We start from the raw sequence: 19,623 nt of genomic DNA, 5'->3' as shown, positions 1-19,623 counted from the left end.
TTTACATGATCCCTAGAAAAACCTTAGTTAGGACCTGTGGTACTTTAGTGAGGGTAAAGGAGTATAACCTGACTTGTCATTTGCCACATAGAAGAAATTTTTAATAACCCCTTCTTCCTCCTTGAAAAATCTTCCTATTCCATATGTAGTGTCACCCAAAAGAATGATCTTTCTCCGTCAGCACCAAGGCCTCTTCAGGAGAAGCCAACACTTCATCAATCTATGATTCTAAAATGTCATTGTGCTCACAGATGGCTGCAACATCTGTGTTCAGGGCACAGGGTTCCAGAGCAGATAGCACCAAAAGCACAGCACAGGCACAAGTTTTAGGAAGCCCCATGTCTGGAGCCTGGAAGTCACCCAAGAGTATGTGGCAGGCAGGGAAAGGCAGTGGGCTTTAAAAAGAGGAAGTCTTGCACAAAAGCTGGGAATTCCCAGGGTAGCTAAAAGATGACACGAATGTAATGACTCTGTTGGGAAAGAGCATCAAAGACAAGGGAGCTGCCAGCATTGAGCAATTCTGCCTCACAGCAACACAGGGAAGTCACTGAGAAGCCACCACTGTGCTGCAGCTGAAAAAACATGTTACTTACCAGATATACCAAAAAATCAGGCATAGTATTGCTGCAGTAACACAGTTCAAGCAAGCCTTGGTCCCAGAAGGAAAACAACTTTGGGAAATCTCAGCAGAGACCAGCGTGGACACATTCCGGCCCAAACTCAAGGGCATGAGGTGCTGGGAGAGGTAGGCCCCAGCATGGGTAATACCTGTGGCACCCCAGCTCAGCACAGCACAGGTCGGAGTAGCAGGGACTTTGGGGGCTGCTACATATCCTAGAGGAAGTTGCGGGGAAGGCTGGTTGTGTGAGCAGAACCATCAGCACACCCACCACTCAATAACCGAGCCCCAAATATCTCTGGTCCCCAAAGATCTCTGTAGGAAGACTGCCGTGAATAGGACACGCAATTTCTAGATTTTGCTTATTGCAATGTGCTTTCTTATATCCACAGATCACTCCGGCAGAAATCTTGAAGATAAAGCTGCATGTGCACAAAAATCACTTGCATCTGGCACCCAAGTTTCTTACCTTCCTTGGTTCTGACTCAGCAGTCAGGTAACGAAAGGGTTTTTTCTGCACTACCCTCGAAGAAGTGTTTATTGTTATTGGTGGTTACACGCAGCCTTGTTTTATACAGAGGGAGTTGGTATGTGGGTGATGGGTGGACTTGCACAGGATTACTTTCCGTATGCTTGACTCACTTCTCACAATAACAGATTTCACAATGATAAGTGTTATGCAATCTCGGTAGCAAAAAGAATTCAGTATCATTATGGCTTCTGTAGGAGAATACTCAACATACCTTAACAAAACCACAATGGCTTGAACAAAATCCTGGATTCAAGATACTCACCACATTCAGGGTTGGGATCCTACACCACCTGCACACATATTTCATTATCCAGAGGACTGGCATCAGCAGTAAACAAACCTGAAAAAGCCACCTCTCAGCTTTGAGACTGGCCACACACTCCTGCTGACTCCCTTCTGCAAGATGAGACCTTCCCAGGTGCCATAACTTCCCTTAAATCCAGATCCTTTCCCTGGGAGAGAGTTGTGGTATCACCCACCAGGTTCCCTGGGCACAAGTACAGTGTCTGCACTGAGTTTGTACCCATGGGAAGAGGACCACACTGGATAAACCCTTGCTGGACTGAGATCAGCCTGTGGTCACACAGTAACTGACTCAAACAATGAACAATGTTTTTAGACAGTGTGGCTTTAGCAGCAATAATATTGAGCTTCCATGAGTCAGAGCACATTGTCTGGGGCTTTTGATAAACATGTCATTATGTGAGACATGTCACTGTTATGTCACATGTGACTATCTATTTACATTTGGAAACAAAAACGGTCATATGGCACACAGCAGAGGTAATCAGTGCTGGAGTTTGGAGAATATTTGCGCTCCTAGTGTCTCCAGAACCAGGGATTGAGGACCTTGAGAGCATCATAGCAAAAATCTCGGACGGGTAAAAAAATGGCTAGATAGCACTAAGTTGGGTGGAAGTGTTGATCTGTGTGAGGGTAGAAGGGTCTACAGAAAGAGCTGGACAGACTTGACCAATGGAGTAAGGACAATTGCAGGAGGTTCAAGAAGGGGAAGTGCCAGATCCTACACTTGGGTCACAGCAACCCCAGGCAGTGCTACAGGCTGGAAGAGGAACGGCTCAAGAGCTGTTTGGCAGAAATGGACTTGGGAGTGCTGGCTGACAGCTGGCTCAGTAGGAGCCAGCAGTGTGCCCAGGTAGCCAAGAAGATCAATGGCATCTGGGCCTGTATCAATATCAGTGTGGCCAGCAGGAGCAGGGAAGTGATCATCCACTGTGCTTAGCACTGGTGAGGCTGCACTTTGGTGCTGGGTTTCCTTCTGGAGCTCTCACTTTAACAAGGGCATTGAAGTGCTGGAGCCTGTCCAGAAAAGGGCAACAAGGCTCCTGAAAGGTCTAAAAAACATGCATTATGAGGACCAGCTGAGGGAGCTAGATTTGTTTAGTCCAGAGAAGAGGAAGCTCACAGGAGACCTCATCACTCTCTACAACTCCCTGAAAGGAGTTTGCTGTGAGGTGAGGGCCAGTCTCTCCTGCTGTGCCTGCAATGAGAGGACTAGAGGTAATGGCCTTAAACTGGGACAGAGGAGATTCAGGTTAGATATTAGAAAAAATTTTTTCACTGTACAGGTGGTGAGGCATTGGAATAGGTTGGGCAGGGAGGTGGTTGAGCCACAGAGATGTTTAAGAGGGGTCTGGATATGGCACTGCATGATGGTTTAATGGTTTAGGGGCTACTGCTGCAATGCCAAGTTTACAGATGGACTGGATGATCTCAAAGGTCTCTTCCAACCCTGAAAATTCTATGATTCTATGGTGAGACCAGCAATGGTAGCAATGTGGGGAAAAGGAAGGAGAAATTACACAAACAGAGGTCTCTGACCACTCTTAAAGGACACAGCCACAGAACATGCACATCTTTATACACTGATGTGCTGAAAGAAGGTCACTAAGGTCCAGCAGCATCAACAAAACACAGGTCACTGGGGAGAAGAGAAAGCAAAAATGTGAACAGTGCCATCTCACTGGGACTAGATGGTCTGAAACAGAACTATAAAACCCCAAATTCCTACAGAAAATTCATCTGCAGGGCAGCACCACCCATCATTAGCAAGAAGGAGCAAAGGGAAAAGCTTATTTCACATACATTGGTGCTACATGACCAGAAAGAAACAGAGAATATGGGAGGGAGGAGCTGCTATGAGATACCAGGTCACTCAGTGATTTGTTTACTGGTTGCAGTAAAAATTCTGTCACTGAATAGCATCCAGTGCAGTCAGGAGGTGTCATCAAGCTGTTTTTTAGAAATGACAACCAGAATAATTTGAGGTTTCAATTCCAAGTTTTATTTCAACAGAGGTTTCATACGAACAATGATTCAAATAATGTTCTGACCAAAAACTGGTGGCACGTTTTGTTTCAGGAGGAGCTCTTTGACTGGAGTCCTCATTCAGCTTCCATGATGCTCTGTATTGCCCTTCCCTACATGATAGGCACCAATGGCATAAAGGATATAAAACGAAAGCAACACAAATAGGGGGAAAAAAGGTCTAATAGTGGTAAAAGAGCAGACTGGCTAACATAGCACAAGCCATATTCCAGAGACAAAGAAATACTGAGCATGTGTATAGACCTGCCACAAATCACATCTTTCACTGCTTTATTTACTGGTTCCATACCAATCTGCAATGAAAAAATATGCAATGCTGTTTTAGTAAGAATGTATAGTCTGGACTACAATTCAGGCTTTCTGAGGATTAGAATAAAAATCCAACAAACAGAGAAAAACAACTGCTGTTTTAAACTAATAAAATATTAGTAATCTTATGACATAGGAAGAGATTCTTCTCAATAAATGGTAATAATAACACAATATTTCCACATTATTGCTAAAGAAAACACATTGATGAGTTTTTGCAACTGGAAATGAGAAATATAATTGGGATGGTGGTTGTAGATGATGCTGTATCCCATTTGAATATATATTTGATGTAAGAATAACAGTGTACAGTTTCAGTTATGGAAATATCATGGGGAGCCATGTTGGTTGCGGGTCTTGTTTCAGATGATCCCTTTCATAAAACCATCCAAAAAGCACCACAGTCATGACTGATTTAGTTGGTTTTTTTCTTACTTATCAAGCATCCATCATTCAAGACATGATTGAAAAACATGAAACAAGGAGTTTATTAGAGGAGTATCCATATGAACACATTAAGAGCTCAGAAAAACATGACAAAACAGGAAGAAGGTACATCACAACAAATCTCTCACGGAAACGAATTATTTCATTAAAATGTGTTTAATAGGTCTGACTAATCACTATGAGCAGGTTCACTGCGGCTGCTTTGAGAAAGTTTATTCCATTGCTGTCCTGCAGAGGACTTAGCAGGACACAGCTCCAGGCTGTCATAAAAACTTCTTCATTCTAGAATCTTCATATTTCTCAATTTCTGTACTATGTCTCAGTACGTGCAGCTTGCTTCTGAGTTTCTCTAGACCACAGAAATTGCATTAGTATCTCAGTGTCATGCATCCCTTGAGTTTATCCCAGTGTCTCTCCCAGTCACTTCTGTTTAGCTGGGCACCACTTTCCAAAAGCATTCCAACAGAAAATACGAATCTGGACAGAATTTTTCATCTTAAATAAGGCATGTAAGTAACTCATTGCCTGTCTCTCACCAGCCTGAAGCAAAAGAGCAGGCTAGTCCACCAGGTCCAGTAGCATGCCTGCCTCTCTGCACACCTTTCTGCCCCCATGAACATGCTGTGTATTGAGAGGCACTCACTTTTAATCTTCAACTCACTTCAAATCCATTTGTTCCTATGACATTTTCCAGTTTTTGACTTTCTAGTATTTGCACTATTCTCATTTGAAAAAGGCTTATCTGAGCAGAGGGAATCAGAGCAGGCTGTCTGCTTTCAGCTACAGCAGACTGTCATTGTAGAGCTGGTTCAGAAAATACAGACAGGCTGATGAATGCAGATACCACAGAGTCCTCTCACAGAGTAGTGCTCACTGAGGGTTTCAATCACTAGGAACTTTCATCTGGTGATTTTCATCCCTAAGTACTTCCCTACAAACATTCCTAGATCCAGCATGCTCATTCAGGAACCTATAATACAAGCCTTTTGAAGGCTGCAAGAGAGATCTCGCTGATACTTGAACTAATGCAGCTTGGAAGCCTCCCTTTTCTCTCTGCCTCACCTTTTTACCAAACGAAATACAGGCTGAGTCACATGAAGCACAATCAGACATCAGTGTGAAGGAGGAAGTATCAAATGCTCCCTTGTTTAGCAATAGCGAGGACATCAGCCAGAAAGGTGACTGCCCTGCCAGGGCTGAGCAGAAATATTTACAAGTGCAGGGCCAGGGGAATGCCCCGCAGAACTCCAGTCCCACTGCCGGCACGAGGTGCAGTGGAGTTGTCCCTGTTTGCCTCGGTACCAGCGGGCACCGCTCCCTATGTCCTGAGGAGATGGGAGCTCGCCCAGGAGCAAGGAACTGACACCAGGTAAAGAAACAAATGCACCGAATAAACTGAAGAAAACTGCAGCGACCCGGGCTCTCCGTGCCTGTGGACAACGTAAGGGGGAACTTATCTACCGGATCCGCCTATTTTCCACACCTCTCTCCTCCCAGTGCACCCTTCCCACCCCTGTACGGCACCCGTCCCCATCGCTGCCACCGCCGGATGGTGGAGGTTGTTATAAAAGATCAAATCTGTAGTCAAATTTATGAAAAATTTAACAAAGATTTATTAGATTGATAACAAAAAATAGAAATTTTGAAACAAAAAAAGCCCAACCACAGCCAAGACCGTGTCTGCCCTGGGTACAGAAGTTGGGTGACCTAGGGTTCTGGCTGACAGAGAGACAGCTTTTCCGCCAGAGGTTCACACTGAGTGTTTTCAGCAGCCAGTTTATATACAGTTTATTCTGTCTGAGGCAGAGATGACTACATATTTCTTTGTGTCCCTTTGCATGTAAAGTTGGATCCATACATGTGTAGAAACAAACAAAGGCGAAGTCCAAACCCAGACGAATGTCTGAGTGCCCCAGCAGAAGGTGTATTCATATGGAGTATGAATGGTGTGGCCAACACCTGAGAACCGTAGATTTAATCATATCCAGATGGCTGGTCTTGTGAGCTTTCCTCAGGACATTCCATTCCAGGAAGGTCCAGATGATATCTTCTAAGTTCGTGGTGCCACAGGAAACCTCTGATGGCCCAAGCCAGTCCCATTCATACGGTAACCGACTGGTATTGTCCCAGCGCTGTCTGGGAAGTGGCTATGATGTGCATAACTCTGTCCTTCAGGACGGCTGTAGGCTTAGCTCAGGGCCCAAGCCTCCCCTATTCATACGGCAACAGGTTTGATATTGTCTTTATCGTTGTCCATGAACTGGTTATAATTTGAATAGAATGCAGTCCATGTCCAGAGTAGTTACAAGCATAGGTTTTGGTTCCTCCTAATATTTTATTTTTATAGGCATATATCTATTTCTACAGCATGAATTATCTCTACTACATATAACAGGGCTACCTGAGGATTTAGTTTGTGAAGCAGGACGCAATGTGGTGCTAAATCAGCTTAGCTGTAGAGGGACTCTGTCGTCAGACGGTGCTCCGGCTTCTTTTCTTGTGCTTAGCGAGAGGAGAGCGTGAGGAAGACAAGCGCGCATTCCAAGGGTTAACGCTGCCTGGGGGAGGCTGTGAAAGGGCGCTCGGCAGCCACGCAATCCCTGCCAAGCGCTGAGCACACGTGAGCAGGAGTCGGGAAGTCAGAAGGCGCTCACTTCTGCCCACAGCACCGAGTCATGTTCCCTGTGCCCTAACAGGACAGCTTTTCCCAGGGCGCGGGGACAAATTTAAAGATACAGTACTTTTCCTTCCCGAACAGCAGAGTGTTTCCCATTACTTCCACTACATGGATTGTAGAGGGATCCGGTTTGATGCTTTCACAGAATACAATCTTATTTTTAAGACATTCCCTTGTCAAAAAACACCAATGTATTTTGCCTCCTACAAGTCTATATTTTTTCAATGATGTTAGTCAGATTATGTGTAAACAATGTCTGTGCTTCAAAGTAAACCTGCAGAACAAGCAACAGAATTGGGCACACACAGAAATCTTAGCTGGCAGATACAAAGTAATCCAGTCCACTTGCCTAAAGCACATTCTGCAGGGCCCACATCCTCACACCAGCCAGCCTGTCCCAGCTGTTCCAGCTGTTCCCTCCCCTTACCCAACACCTGCTGGCACAGTCCTGGCTCTCCCTTGCACCAGTAGGAGCAACCATTCCAGGGGAACACAGACATGCCTCTGAGAAATTGCTTCTTTTGAGCCTTTGTGACACAAACAGTTGTCAACAATTCTGTGCTAGGGAGGTTTTCCATATCCTAAAAATGTGGCCAGAAAGATTAGAGTCTTCCAACTGTAAGTTAGGCCATGGTAAGATAACACACTGCAGTGTGCTGAGCTGAATAACTAGTTTTGTTTGAAGGAACATTTTTTTGAGACTATTTTTCCTTTTCAAAGGAAGCGAAAATTTTCAAAGTTTCTGCTAGTCTCTTGTTTACAAAAGTGTCTGTTCAGAAATGGGGTGGGAACAGTGCTGTGGAAATGGCTTTGAATACTCCAGCAAAAATTTCAAACAATTAAAAACTGTTTTTTATTGGGGTACAACCCACTTAATCCTACACCAGTAAAGTCAGAGGAATTTATTTTCTGTTGTTCCCAGTGTTTCTATTGTTCACAGGCCATTCCTATGCCAACCAAATCTACCATATAAAAATTCACACACAACATTCCAGCAGAGTATTGATTTTTGCTGCAAAATCAAGTCAATAAATCAAAGTGCAGTAACTATGCCACTAGATAAGGCAACTAGAAAAATAGAATGCCATTTTAATTATGAGTATCACTATTAAGTATCATTATTTGTGTTTAATTAGTGTTACAGAAATGAGCAGATGAAAGCTTGAATGATCTGCAGTGAAATCATGCTGAAGCTTGATCCATGGATGGAGGGTCCTTTTCATACCATCTCCCAAAGAGTGTTACACTCAAAACTGGCTTTGATGTAGTATTCCGATTTATCAGACGTCCATCAGCCAGCACCTGGTTATGAAAAAGCAAAATAAGCAGGAGCATCATCAAAGCACTACTACTGTATGGCAAAGACAAAATCATATATTCAGTCATGTTGATCTAGTCAAAAGAGCTCCAATCTCAATTGGAGCTGTCAGGAAGGCTGAGAAAAACTACATTTCTGTCCTGAAGAAGATCTGGTTCTAGAGGATTTGGGGGAACAGGGCAGAAGAAAATTGGCAAGGTGGATTAACCATTTGAATACAACCAGGAAAATCAGGCAGAAATAAAGCTGCCTTGAACTGGAGGCAGAGTACAGAGGACTCTGGTAACAGCTAAGTTGCTTTTGTAGTGGCTTTTTGACCACTGATGTCTGACAAAATACAAGGGTGTCCCATTACCTCGAACTCCCCAGGGGCCAGCTGCACCCCGCTGTACAGCACTTCTGGGAAGATGTAGCTGGTGCCAAACGTGCCACTGAGGGAGAACATGTCAAACTTGGTCTGAGCCGTCTCCACGGGCTGCCCACATGTGCTCAGGTTTGTGCTGGGGCACTTGAGCAGAGTGCAGATCTGTGGGGAGGAGGAGTCAACAAGGTATTTAGCAAGATGGCAACACTGGTGCCTTGTGTCATCAAAGCTAATGTGCGTCAGAGCAGGTGATAGTCACAGGATCTTCTTCATAACTCTTGGGTGACTCCTTTTCAGTTATAGCTTATTTTTTTACCACTTAATCTGACTGGGTGTGTTCCAGAACTTAGTCTCATAATTTTATAAATAAGCTGTCTTAGTCTTATAATTTTATAAATAAATTGGTTTTGACATAAGTGCAGCCAAAGCACCTTATTTCATCTCTGAAGCCTGATCCTGTTTGTTCCACAATTCTTTAAATCACCAATTGTCTTATTTGAAGGTTTCTTTCCCACAGGTTTTAGTAAGATGAGTTTGTGAATGGAAATTTTAGGCAAACAAAACAAAGTCTTCCACATGGGTACATTGTAAAAGTGCACATCCAGGTCCTCTTACTGCTAATTGCGTATGTTGCTAATGATATTTCATTAGATGGCCTGATAGTCCATGGAAGTCCGAATTTGATGTTCCCTGTCCAAATCCTAGTTAATATAGGCCAAGGAGATGAAGTTAGCATCTTTGGTTACAGTTTTGTGTTAGTAGTTGCAGCACATAGAGTAAAGCAGGAATCACAATGTTGTTTCCCTTTTGTCATGAGAGTTAATTATCCAGCTGCTAAATGTTTATGGTCTTCATGAGGAAATATGAAATAGGACTAGCACTCCTCTGATTCAGGAATGATTTGAAGGATGTTGTCTGGTTTTGCTGATAGATGATGGAGTTTTTCTACATGTCTGGTATTGGGGCATAGAAGCATATTTGCAAAAATTCAGAAGTATTATTCATCAGTAAATATGGTTTTGTGTTGAAATGCAAATAAGCAGAGAAATAAGGTATAAGTTCTGAGGAAATGAAAAAAAAAATGAGGGTAAAAGAAAGAGTAGAAATTCCTGTCTTCTCTAGAACTTTCAATTCTGGCAGAGACTATCTGGCTCACCAAGAACTGAATTTATTCAAGTTACCTTCCTAGTATTAGATGAGCTGTTTGCTGGATAATGCCTCCCCTCATATCCCAGAGTCTGTATCAGCTGGTACAAAATGTTGATGCTGACAGACAGAAGTAACTAAAAAAAAGTATAATCTGCTGGCACAATAACTTAATCATGAAGGCAAAGGATGTTTTCAAATATGGCTTTAAGCAAATTCAACCAGGATGTAGCTCACTGTCTTTCCAAATATTTGATTAAAAGAGAGGAAGAGAGGATATTTCCACTAAAAGTCGTAAGCCATTTAAGTAAGCTTCATTGCTATGATTTGGATAATGACAAAAAAAATTAACATCTCTGTGACCCTAACTTATCAGAGCATCTCATAAAGATAGCTATGATCAACTGATTTTTAACAGCATCTCTTTGATGAAAGTACAGTGAGACCACATCTGGAGTACTGTGCCCAGGCTTCTCTTTCTTTCCAGCACAAGAAAGAAAAGGAGCTACTGGAGAGTGTCCAGCTGAGGCCACAAAGATGATTAGGAATGAGGAGCTTCTCTCTTAGGAGGAGAGACTGTGAGAGCCAGGCCTGTTAAGTCTAGAGAAGACTGAGAGGTGTCTCATAAATACATACAAATATCTCAAAGGTGTGTGCCAAGAAGATGGTGCCAGGCTCTTTTCAGTGGTGCCCAGCAACAGGATGAGGAGCAATGGCCATAAAAACACAAGAAGTTTCACCTCAACATAAGGAAGAAGAATTTTTTTACATTTAGGGTGTCAGAGCATCAGGAGAGGCAGGCCAGGGAGTGGGTGGAGATAGAATGTAAGAATCACCAAAGATTAGGAACAGGCCTGCCCTTAACAGGCCATGGCTGTGTCCAATAAGAAGACGAGTGCTACAAAAGGATAGGTTAGCTGGGTGAGGAGAGAGTTGGAGTTTGTTGGTTGTGCTGTGAAGAAGGAGTTAATGCTGTGAGGAGATGCCCATGAGAAATCACCCAGAAGGTATGGAACTTCTGCAGTATGATAACAAGGAAGGTCTTGGATGCTCCCTTTCTGGAGGCACTCAAAAGCCACCCAGATGTGTTTCTGTGTAATCTGCTCTAGGTGACTTTGCCTTGGTAGAGGAATTGGACTATGTGATCTTCAGATGTCCCTTTCAATCCTAACTATTCTGTGATACAGAGGAGATTCAGAACACTTACTGCAGATATTCACAGAAGAAAACCTAAATTTAGCCGATATTGCACACCCCCAAAATAGTGAGTGCACTCTGGACATTTAGAGGAGGTTTAGAGATCTCTCTACTGCATTTGTTGGATTTGAAGGCGAATAGGCTTGGAAGTTTTAGCAACTTCTTTCCATTACTAACAAAAGGTGCCATAGGATCCAGCACAGAAGACAGGCATTGTCTTCTCTTTTTCCACCACAGAGCTGAAGGCTTCTCCCTGTAAATATTCCTAAAGAAATATTTAGGAATATTCCTAAACATTCCTAAAGGAATAGCCCCCTCCAGAGAATTACCTGCAGATAGTACTGTCCTTCAAAAACATGAAGGCCATCAAAAGCACCCAGCACATAAACTTCATCATCTCTTTTCTCTGCCATCTTGTAGCTCAAGTGACAGCAGAGGTCTTTTTGGCAGACAGTGACATTCCCCCCAGGCTTAGTGAGCTCTGTGAAAGTAAAGGGATCTTCAAAGATGATTCCTGTGAATTCATGGCCATTCTGTGAGAATCTTTCAACACTCAAAGCATAGGAGTTCCAGCTGACAGCAGGTGGAGAGGCAGGAGAAAGACGAGGGTGTGCATCTAATTCAGCAATGAGGAGGTGACCATCTTCAGTTTTCATATTGTAGGAGTATGCTCTGGCTCCAGTTGGTGCATAAATTCCACTCCCTGAGGAGAGCACAACAGTCAGTCCAAGAAGAATTTAAAAAATCATGTTGTCCTTCCAGTTGTCTCTACTGATTGCTTATCCACAATTCTACACAGATTACAGTAATTCTAGTCTCATCAAAGATGACAGTTAGCAACTCGGTACACAGAGCTCATGCTTTGTCAAAGAATATCATTTATTCCCTTAGAGAAGGTCTGCTCAGTGTAGACAGAGGATGTTTGGGTTTTTATGTTATGATTATATTTATGGCTTCCTCAGTTCTCTTTTCCCCTGTGTGCAATAGAGTTGATAATTCCTTTTTTCTTGGCTGATTGATGTGAAAGGACTAGCTACTGATTGAGACAATCCAAAACACAACGCAGGCAAGTATCACAGGCCTGTCCATGAACAGAAGGAGACAGCAACTGTCCAGCCCCCTTTACACTGGCTGAGAACTCCTCCCCTCATGAGTGATTCACATCTGACCAGCACCAAGCAACAGAGGGAAATCAAAGGTCTGTCATACCCATCACTGCAGAAGCCTGTCAGGCATTTCAAATGAACAGTCCCAAAACCATACTGTGGTTGCTCAGGTCAGTGAAGATAGTGGTCTAATTGAAATATACTATTCCATAACCTGAGCTGTAAAAAAAATCAATGCTACATTCTAAAATGAAGATGTGGACATCTTAGCAGTGTTACTACAACCGGCCTGAACATGTGTTTTTAATGGTTTTCTGTAGCAGTGTTAAATACAACTATAAAAATAAGTATCTCATTTGGCAGAATAAATGTTGCCACATATGTGGTTTATGAGTATATTTACAGTTTGGCATTCAACCATAGACTTATAAATGGAGAGGAAAAGAGCCTTAAAAACCATCAAAATTTCTGTTCAGGCATAAGGGCAGTGACCTAGTACTTATTTAGAGCCATTAAAAGGAAAGATAACCCTAAGAAGCTAGGGAAAATAAAACACTATAAGTTTTGTTGTGTCTTTATGAAACCAATAGGAACAGGAATTATCAGCCTTAAAATTTGGTGACTAGACGTTTCACCTTCCAGAGAAATAAATTATATTCCTCAGCAAAATCACTTCATAGAAAGGGGAATAAGAGAGCTGTGGTTATAAAGATTCTTCCACAGAGTGAAAATGAAGTTACCTGTCATTTCCATGCTAGTGTTGTGAGTATTGGCAGCTAAGACATTGACACCCATGCCCATAGCCCAGGCAGAGTGAAACTCAATTGCAGTCAGAAAGGGCAGGACATTCATCCAAGCTGTTGGGAAGAGCACGGTGTCCACCTGCATCTTGCTCACCAGGACCACAGCAGGCTCATAGAAAAGGATGTCAAAGCAAGTGAAAATGCCAAACTTCCCAAAAGGAGTCTCAAAGGTGACAGCTTCTGGCTCTTTTGGATAATTAAACTGATTTTCTCCTAGAAAGAGATTATACTGTAGGGGAAGGAAAATAGATAAACCAGTTAGAGGCACACTAACCATGTGTCTTGGATTCATTCCCTAAAGCTGCTCAGAATGACTAGAGAAAAGTTTTGACCTGTGTTGGAAACCCTCACAGGCAGGAAATCAGGCTAAAATTATATGATCACCATACCCAAAATATGGAACACATATTGCATACTGCCCCGGCATCTAGCTAGGAAAGCGGCCAGCTGCCTTCAGGTCTGTTGGTGTCATCTGCAAAACAATAATCTCTCCACTCTCCCCACCTAGTTTATATTTCTGGCAACCCAAATGCAACCAGAAGAGAAACAGTAATGTAAAAGAAGTATGGGAGATCTGGTGCCAAGAGACAAAATTGGTGACTTTGGTGTGGAGATGCCCAGAAGCACTGAAGTACAGAGCACCAGCATGAAGCACAGGACAGTATTTGGGACGCTGCAGAGTAAAAAACAAAGGCTGTGCTGATGGGAGAAAGGCAGATGATCTCAGCCAACAGAAAAACTGAAGTTTTTGACATCCTCAGCTTTCCAACATTTACCTTCTTCTTTCACATACATATTTATTAAGAGTCTTTTATAAATGTCCAGGTGGTCTGAAAGTAAATATGGATAGCAAGCCAGAAAAGAAGTTCAAGTTTACTTAACTTGTAATTCAGCACCTGGGCCATAGCAGGCTGAGGGCCAGACTTGCTTTATCAGTGTTTCATTCACCCAGTTTGCTCACAAATAGATATCTTGGCATCTTTTCTCTAAACAGCCAGATGAAATATTGGGCCCAAAGTGCCTTAAATAAACTGACTTCACTCTACCCACACTGGCAGAATATCTAGCACATAATTCATAAACAGCTTTGATGGAACTGGCAGGTAGGCACATAATACTGAAAGAGGAATTTCCATTTGGTGCAAATGACCCAATATCCTTATCTCTTTTTACACCCATCTGGCATTTTCACTTGCTTTGACATCCTCACAATGTCAAAACAATTCCCATTGTGCAAAAACTGTGCCAAAACAGCATCAGAAATAAAGGTCTGCCTCTCTGAAGTCAGACTGCTCATCTACGATGAAATGGACGTGAACACTGAAATCCTGGAACATGAAGTGGTAGTCTGGTGAAAAGCTGGCACTGAAAACTGAAGCTGCTCAAGCAGCAGAATTTACAGTAGTAGCGAGCTAACGAACTGAGGAAGTCAACCAAAGCCATATGCCACTAAATTGTACCAGAACAATCATTTTTCATTCCAGTCTGTTTTGAGAAACATGACAGCAAATGCAAATTTGGCATCGACACTTCATAGCAAGAGAGATATTCTTTTAAATTATAAAGAAAAACAAAACTCTGTCAGTGGACAATGACTGGCATCTAATTCTCTTCCCAAACCTAGATATTTTGGAAGTAGGGGAAAATTAATTTCTGTCTCTCCAAGACCACTTTACCTTGTGGTAGCGAGCCACCAGTTTGCCCTGTGCGTCAAAGACGACATCCGTGTTGTAGTGGTACCGACTGTCCCTGGGGCAGCTGGGATCACTGGAGTCACACGGCTTCTTGTCCCCAATATTTGCAACCACATAGATGGAGTTATTTCTGGCCATGCAGCTGAGTCGTTCCTGCACTGGTGCTGGACCAAATCTAATGTATTTTCAGGAAGGAAAAAACCAAAATTAACAAAACCTGTGCTGTCAGTGGTGTCCATTTCCACAGTACCTGAGGGCACACCAGCAGCATCTCCAACCCTGCAGCCATGGCAGGGTAGGCAGATACACAGATATGCTGCAGTGCTTCCTCAGATTGCTTCCTGCACCTTGGGGTAGGCCCTGGAGACCTCCCTTTGGCCTCTGCAGGGACATGCCTGCCAGTCTCCTTCAGCACCCGGAACATGCTCTGCAGTAAACAGATAACCTTGGGCCGGGAAAGGGCAGGAGAGCAATCTCTGGGCAGAGGAAGACACTAGCTTGGTGTCACACAAGCAAATATTTTAGCATCAGGCACGCTGACACCTGAGGGCTGCAGCTCTGGGCCCTTAGCAGGCTAAGCAGGGTTGAGCTGTGGGATAATGCAGATGATATGGTGAAGGCAATTCAGCATTCATTTCCTCCCATAGACAGGCACACACAAACCTGTAACCACGGCATGAAGAACAGTGGGCTGTTAATTTTGAGACATGACAGTGTCCATGTGCCAGAAACTGGCAGCACCTCTGAAGCATCCACACCAGGCCATAAAGAGAGCAGCCATTCGTTCCCCTTTGCAGTGTGGCAATGCCTATGGCTTTGCAAGGTGTGCATGGGCCACACAAGGAGGACTTCCATGCAAGATACACACACAGCACCAGGGATAAGGCAAGCCAGACACTGATGACAAGTGTTATATTCCCAAAAGCTGCTAGTGAAACCTCTAATTTGGACCAGTGAGGAGGCATTCAGATCACCTCTGCTAAACCTGTGTGATGCACTAAAGACCTGCTTAGACACACTGCCACCCCACACTCCACCTTCAATGAAAGACTGTATACTGTACCTACTTGTATCTCAGCAAAAGTTGCACATCCCTGCACTGAGTTACTATATCCCCACTGATACAATAACCTGCTCTCATCAAGGAAGTGCAGAAATCCATGATGAAAAGGGCAGACCATGGCTGTAATTCCATAGCTGAACACGTATTGCATGCTGTAGGAGTTTAAAGTCCAGTCCTCAGCTATAGCTTAGTTTGTCACTGCTGAAACATGCTGCTTGAATGACAGATCATTTTCTACAGCACAGAGACTCTAGCAATTCAGACTTTATCTTACCTTAACTGTGGAAAATCAAGGTTAAAAATTCCTGGGATTTTATCATTTAGAAGTTTGGACTTTAATTACTGACTTCATCATCTCTTATTATCTGCTCAGAGACTACTTCCTGGCAGCCCACAAAAATGATGTGTGTGCTTTTGTTTCAACATGTCATTTGTAAAAAACAAACAAACCAAAAAATCAAAAAAATACTACTGTTAAAAATTTACAGTCAGTTCTATTCAAAATAGTGTGGAAAAATTGAAAGAAGAAGAAGAAGAAGGATATATTCTGGCATCAAAAAAAGAGATTTCCTCAACTTTTAGTAACCCAAATTCTGTATATTGTTTGAATTTCTCCTTAAAGTTTCTAATTTAAAAAAAAATCTTAATGTTTCCCACATTGAATAGTCATGGACATGGTATATATTTAACCATTTAACTACCTCCATACTCAATTTCAATTAAAACTTATGTCAGAGTCATTAGCAGTTCTTAGTAATTTAGTGTCTGCTGCTCAAGACTCCATGAGATAGATAAAAGGTTGAAATCACCTAAACCACTGCAGAAGGAATCACCTTGAGGGGTCAGTGCAGGGAATCCAATTCACCGCTGGATCAGGGACATCCTCCAGGTAGGGGTAGATGGATTCTCTTGTGAATCGCCAGCCATAGATGCCGTCTTCAGGAGTCACAATGATGTGGGCACCCTGTCACAACAGGCTCCGTTTAAAGCACACCCGTCAACAGACAGCCAGGAGGGTCAGCAGGAGCAGGAAACACTGATGGACAGCCCTCACGGCAGCCCTCGTACCTGCTGGGCAGCTTCCTTGATGGCCCCTTCCAAGACATCCATGTTTCTGTTCATCAGGGCCAAAGCATCGCTGGCAGGGACGGGCTCCTGGGTGGCATGTGGCAGGATGACGGCGTGCTCGTAGACGGCTGCCAGGAAGGTGTCGGAGGCGAGGGCCCGAAGGGCTGCGAGTGCGAACAGCACAGCGGGCAGGAGAGCCTGGGAAGGGAGCATGGCTGCAGCCTCCCACTCCTGGAGTGCTCTGGACAAACAGTGCAAAAGCAACATGCACAGAAAAGTAAAGGGGGACAAAGTTTACTTTGAAAGAGGGAGGAACGAACTGCATGTCTGTTAAAGCATTACCTTGGAACCAAGTGTGAGATATAAGTATTGCAGTACAAAGTAAGGATGACACAACTGAACAAACTTATAATGCTGGGCAATGCCAAGACTAATGGGGCCAGTAAAAAAATAAGTCATTAAAATCATATCTAGAAAGCACAGACCCATTTTTGTTGTTATACTCTTCTCTATCACTGATTACAGCAAGACATTTTCTGTGTGGGCTCAGCTGATACCCAGGTGGATATTGCAACCAGTGGAGCTGGCCTTCTGTGAATTTTGAGAGGCAAAACTCAGGGTAATAAAAACTTCTTTATTCTAGTATCTTGGTATTCCTCAATTCCTATGCTATGTCTCAGTATGTACAGCTTGCTTCTGAGTTTCTCTAGACCACAGAAATTGCATTAGCATCTCGCTGTACTTAGATGTCATGCACCCAACAGGCCAGCAATAGAACTGTCCTTTGAGTTTATCCCAGTGTCTCTCCCAGTCACTTCTGTTTAGCTGGGCACCACTTTCCAAAAGAATTCCAACAGAAAATATGAATCTGGACAGAATTTTTCATCTGAAATAAGGCATGTAAATAACTCATTGCCTGTCTCTCGCCAGCCTGAAGAGCAGGCTAGTTAACCAAGTGCAGTAGCATGCCTGCCTCTCTGCACACCTTTCTGCCCCCATGAACATGCTGTGTATTGAGAGGCACTCACTTTTAATCTTCAACTCACTTCAAATCCATTTGTTCCTATGACATTTTCCAGTTTTTGACTTTCTAGTATTTGCACTATTCTCATTTGAAAAAGGCTTATCTGAGCAGAGGGAATCAGAGCAGGCTGTCTGCTTTCAGCTACAGCAGACTGTCATTGTAGAGCTGGTTCAGAAAATACAGACAGGCTGATGAATGCAGATACCACAGAGTCCTCTCACAGAGTAGTGCTCACTGAGGGTTTCAATCACTAGGAACTTTCATCTGGTGATTTTCATCCCTAAGTACTTCCCTACAAACATTCCTAGATCCAGCATGCTCATTCAGGAACCTATAATACAAGCCTTTTGAAGGCTGCAAGAGAGATCTCGCTGATACTTGAACTAATGCAGCTTGGAAGCCTCCCTTTTCTCTCTGCCTCACCTTTTTACCAAACGAAATACAGGCTGAGTCACATGAAGCACAATCAGACATCAGTGTGAAGGAGGAAGTATCAAATGCTCCCTTGTTTAGCAATAGCGAGGACATCAGCCAGAAAGGTGACTGCCCTGCCAGGGCTGAGCAGAAATATTTACAAGTGCAGGGCCAGGGGAATGCCCCGCAGAACTCCAGTCCCACTGCCGGCACGAGGTGCAGTGGAGTTGTCCCTGTTTGCCTCGGTACCAGCGGGCACCGCTCCCTATGTCCTGAGGAGATGGGAGCTCGCCCAGGAGCAAGGAACTGACACCAGGTAAAGAAACAAATGCACCGAATAAACTGAAGAAAACTGCAGCGACCCGGGCTCTCCGTGCCTGTGGACAACGTAAGGGGGAACTTATCTACCGGATCCGCCTATTTTCCACACCTCTCTCCTCCCAGTGCACCCTTCCCACCCCTGTACGGCACCCGTCCCCATCGCTGCCACCGCCGGATGGTGGGGGCTACCTGAGGATTTAGTTTGTGAAGCAGGACGCAATGTGGTGCTAAATCAGCTTAGCTGTAGAGGGACTCTGTCGTCAGACGGTGCTCCGGCTTCTTTTCTTGTGCTTAGCGAGAGGAGAGCGTGAGGAAGACAAGCGCGCATTCCAAGGGTTAACGCTGCCTGGGGGAGGCTGTGAAAGGGCGCTCGGCAGCCACGCAATCCCTGCCAAGCGCTGAGCACACGTGAGCAGGAGTCGGGAAGTCAGAAGGCGCTCACTTCTGCCCACAGCACCGAGTCATGTTCCCTGTGCCCTAACAGGACAGCTTTTCCCAGGGCGCGGGGACAAATTTAAAGATACAGTACTTTTCCTTCCCGAACAGCAGAGTGTTTCCCATTACTTCCACTACATGGATTGCAGAGGGATCCGGTTTGATACTTGCACAGAATACAATCTTATTTTTAAGACATTCCCTTGTCAAAAAACACCAATGTCTGTATTTTTTCAATGATGTTAGTCAGATTATGTGTAAACAATGTCTGTGCTTCAAAGTAAACTTGCAGAACACGCAATAGAATGGGGCACACACAGAAATCTTAGCTAGCAGACACAAAGTAATCCAGTCCACTTGCCTAAAGCACATTCTGCAGGGCCCACATCCTCACACCTGCCAGCCTGTCCCAGCTGTTCCCTCCCCTTACCCAACACCTGCTGGCACAGTCCTGGCTCTCCCTTGCACCAGTAGGAGCAACCATTCCAGGGGAACACAGACATGCCTCTGAGAAATTGCTTCTTTTGAGCCTTTGTGACACAAACAGTTGTCAACAATTCTGTGCTAGGGAGGTATCCCACATCCTAAAAATGTGGCCAGAGAGATTAGAGTCTTCCAACTGTGAGTTAGGCCATGGTAAGATAACACGCTGCAGTGTGCTGAGCTGAATAACTAGTTTTGTTTGAAGGAACATTTTTTTGAGACTGTTTTTCCTTTTCCAAGGAAGCGAAAATTTT

At 43.9% G+C, this 19,623-nt stretch overlaps 1 protein-coding gene across 1 annotated transcript; it reads right to left on the bottom strand.

Moving 5' to 3' along the window:
* Positions 1-7,922: 7,922 nt before the first annotated feature.
* Positions 7,923-18,992, bottom strand: LOC102066154 (pantetheinase). The gene is made up of 8 exons (XM_005493581.2): positions 18,641-18,992; positions 16,693-16,933; positions 16,458-16,588; positions 14,544-14,736; positions 12,805-13,096; positions 11,288-11,661; positions 8,607-8,777; positions 7,923-8,235 (listed from the first exon to the last, which is right to left on the bottom strand). Exons 2-8 carry the CDS (start codon positions 16,903-16,905, stop codon positions 8,116-8,118), a joined length of 1,494 nt encoding a protein of 497 aa, XP_005493638.2. The 5' UTR covers positions 16,906-16,933; positions 18,641-18,992; the 3' UTR covers positions 7,923-8,115.
* Positions 18,993-19,623: the final 631 nt, after the last annotated feature.

This window comes from Zonotrichia albicollis, chromosome 3, assembly GCF_047830755.1.
Source record: "Zonotrichia albicollis isolate bZonAlb1 chromosome 3, bZonAlb1.hap1, whole genome shotgun sequence".
In the NCBI taxonomy this organism is placed as follows: domain Eukaryota; kingdom Metazoa; phylum Chordata; class Aves; order Passeriformes; family Passerellidae; genus Zonotrichia; species Zonotrichia albicollis.
This window is presented reverse-complemented; position numbering and strand designations above follow the sequence as displayed.

What these genes read in the sequence shown, in the direction of transcription:
- LOC102066154 (XM_005493581.2), bottom strand. Translation starts at nt 16,905, where the DNA reads ATGCTCCCTTCCCAGGCTCTCCTGCCCGCTGTGCTGTTCGCACTCGCA. An exon ending in CACTAGCATGGAAATGACAG is followed by an intron (nt 11,662 to 12,804) that starts GTAACTTCATTT and finishes TGCTCTCCTCAG; the next exon opens with GGAGTGGAATTTATGCACCA. An exon ending in TGGCCCCTGGGGAGTTCGAG is followed by an intron (nt 8,236 to 8,606) that starts GTAATGGGACAC and finishes TTTCATAACCAG; the next exon opens with GTGCTGGCTGATGGACGTCT.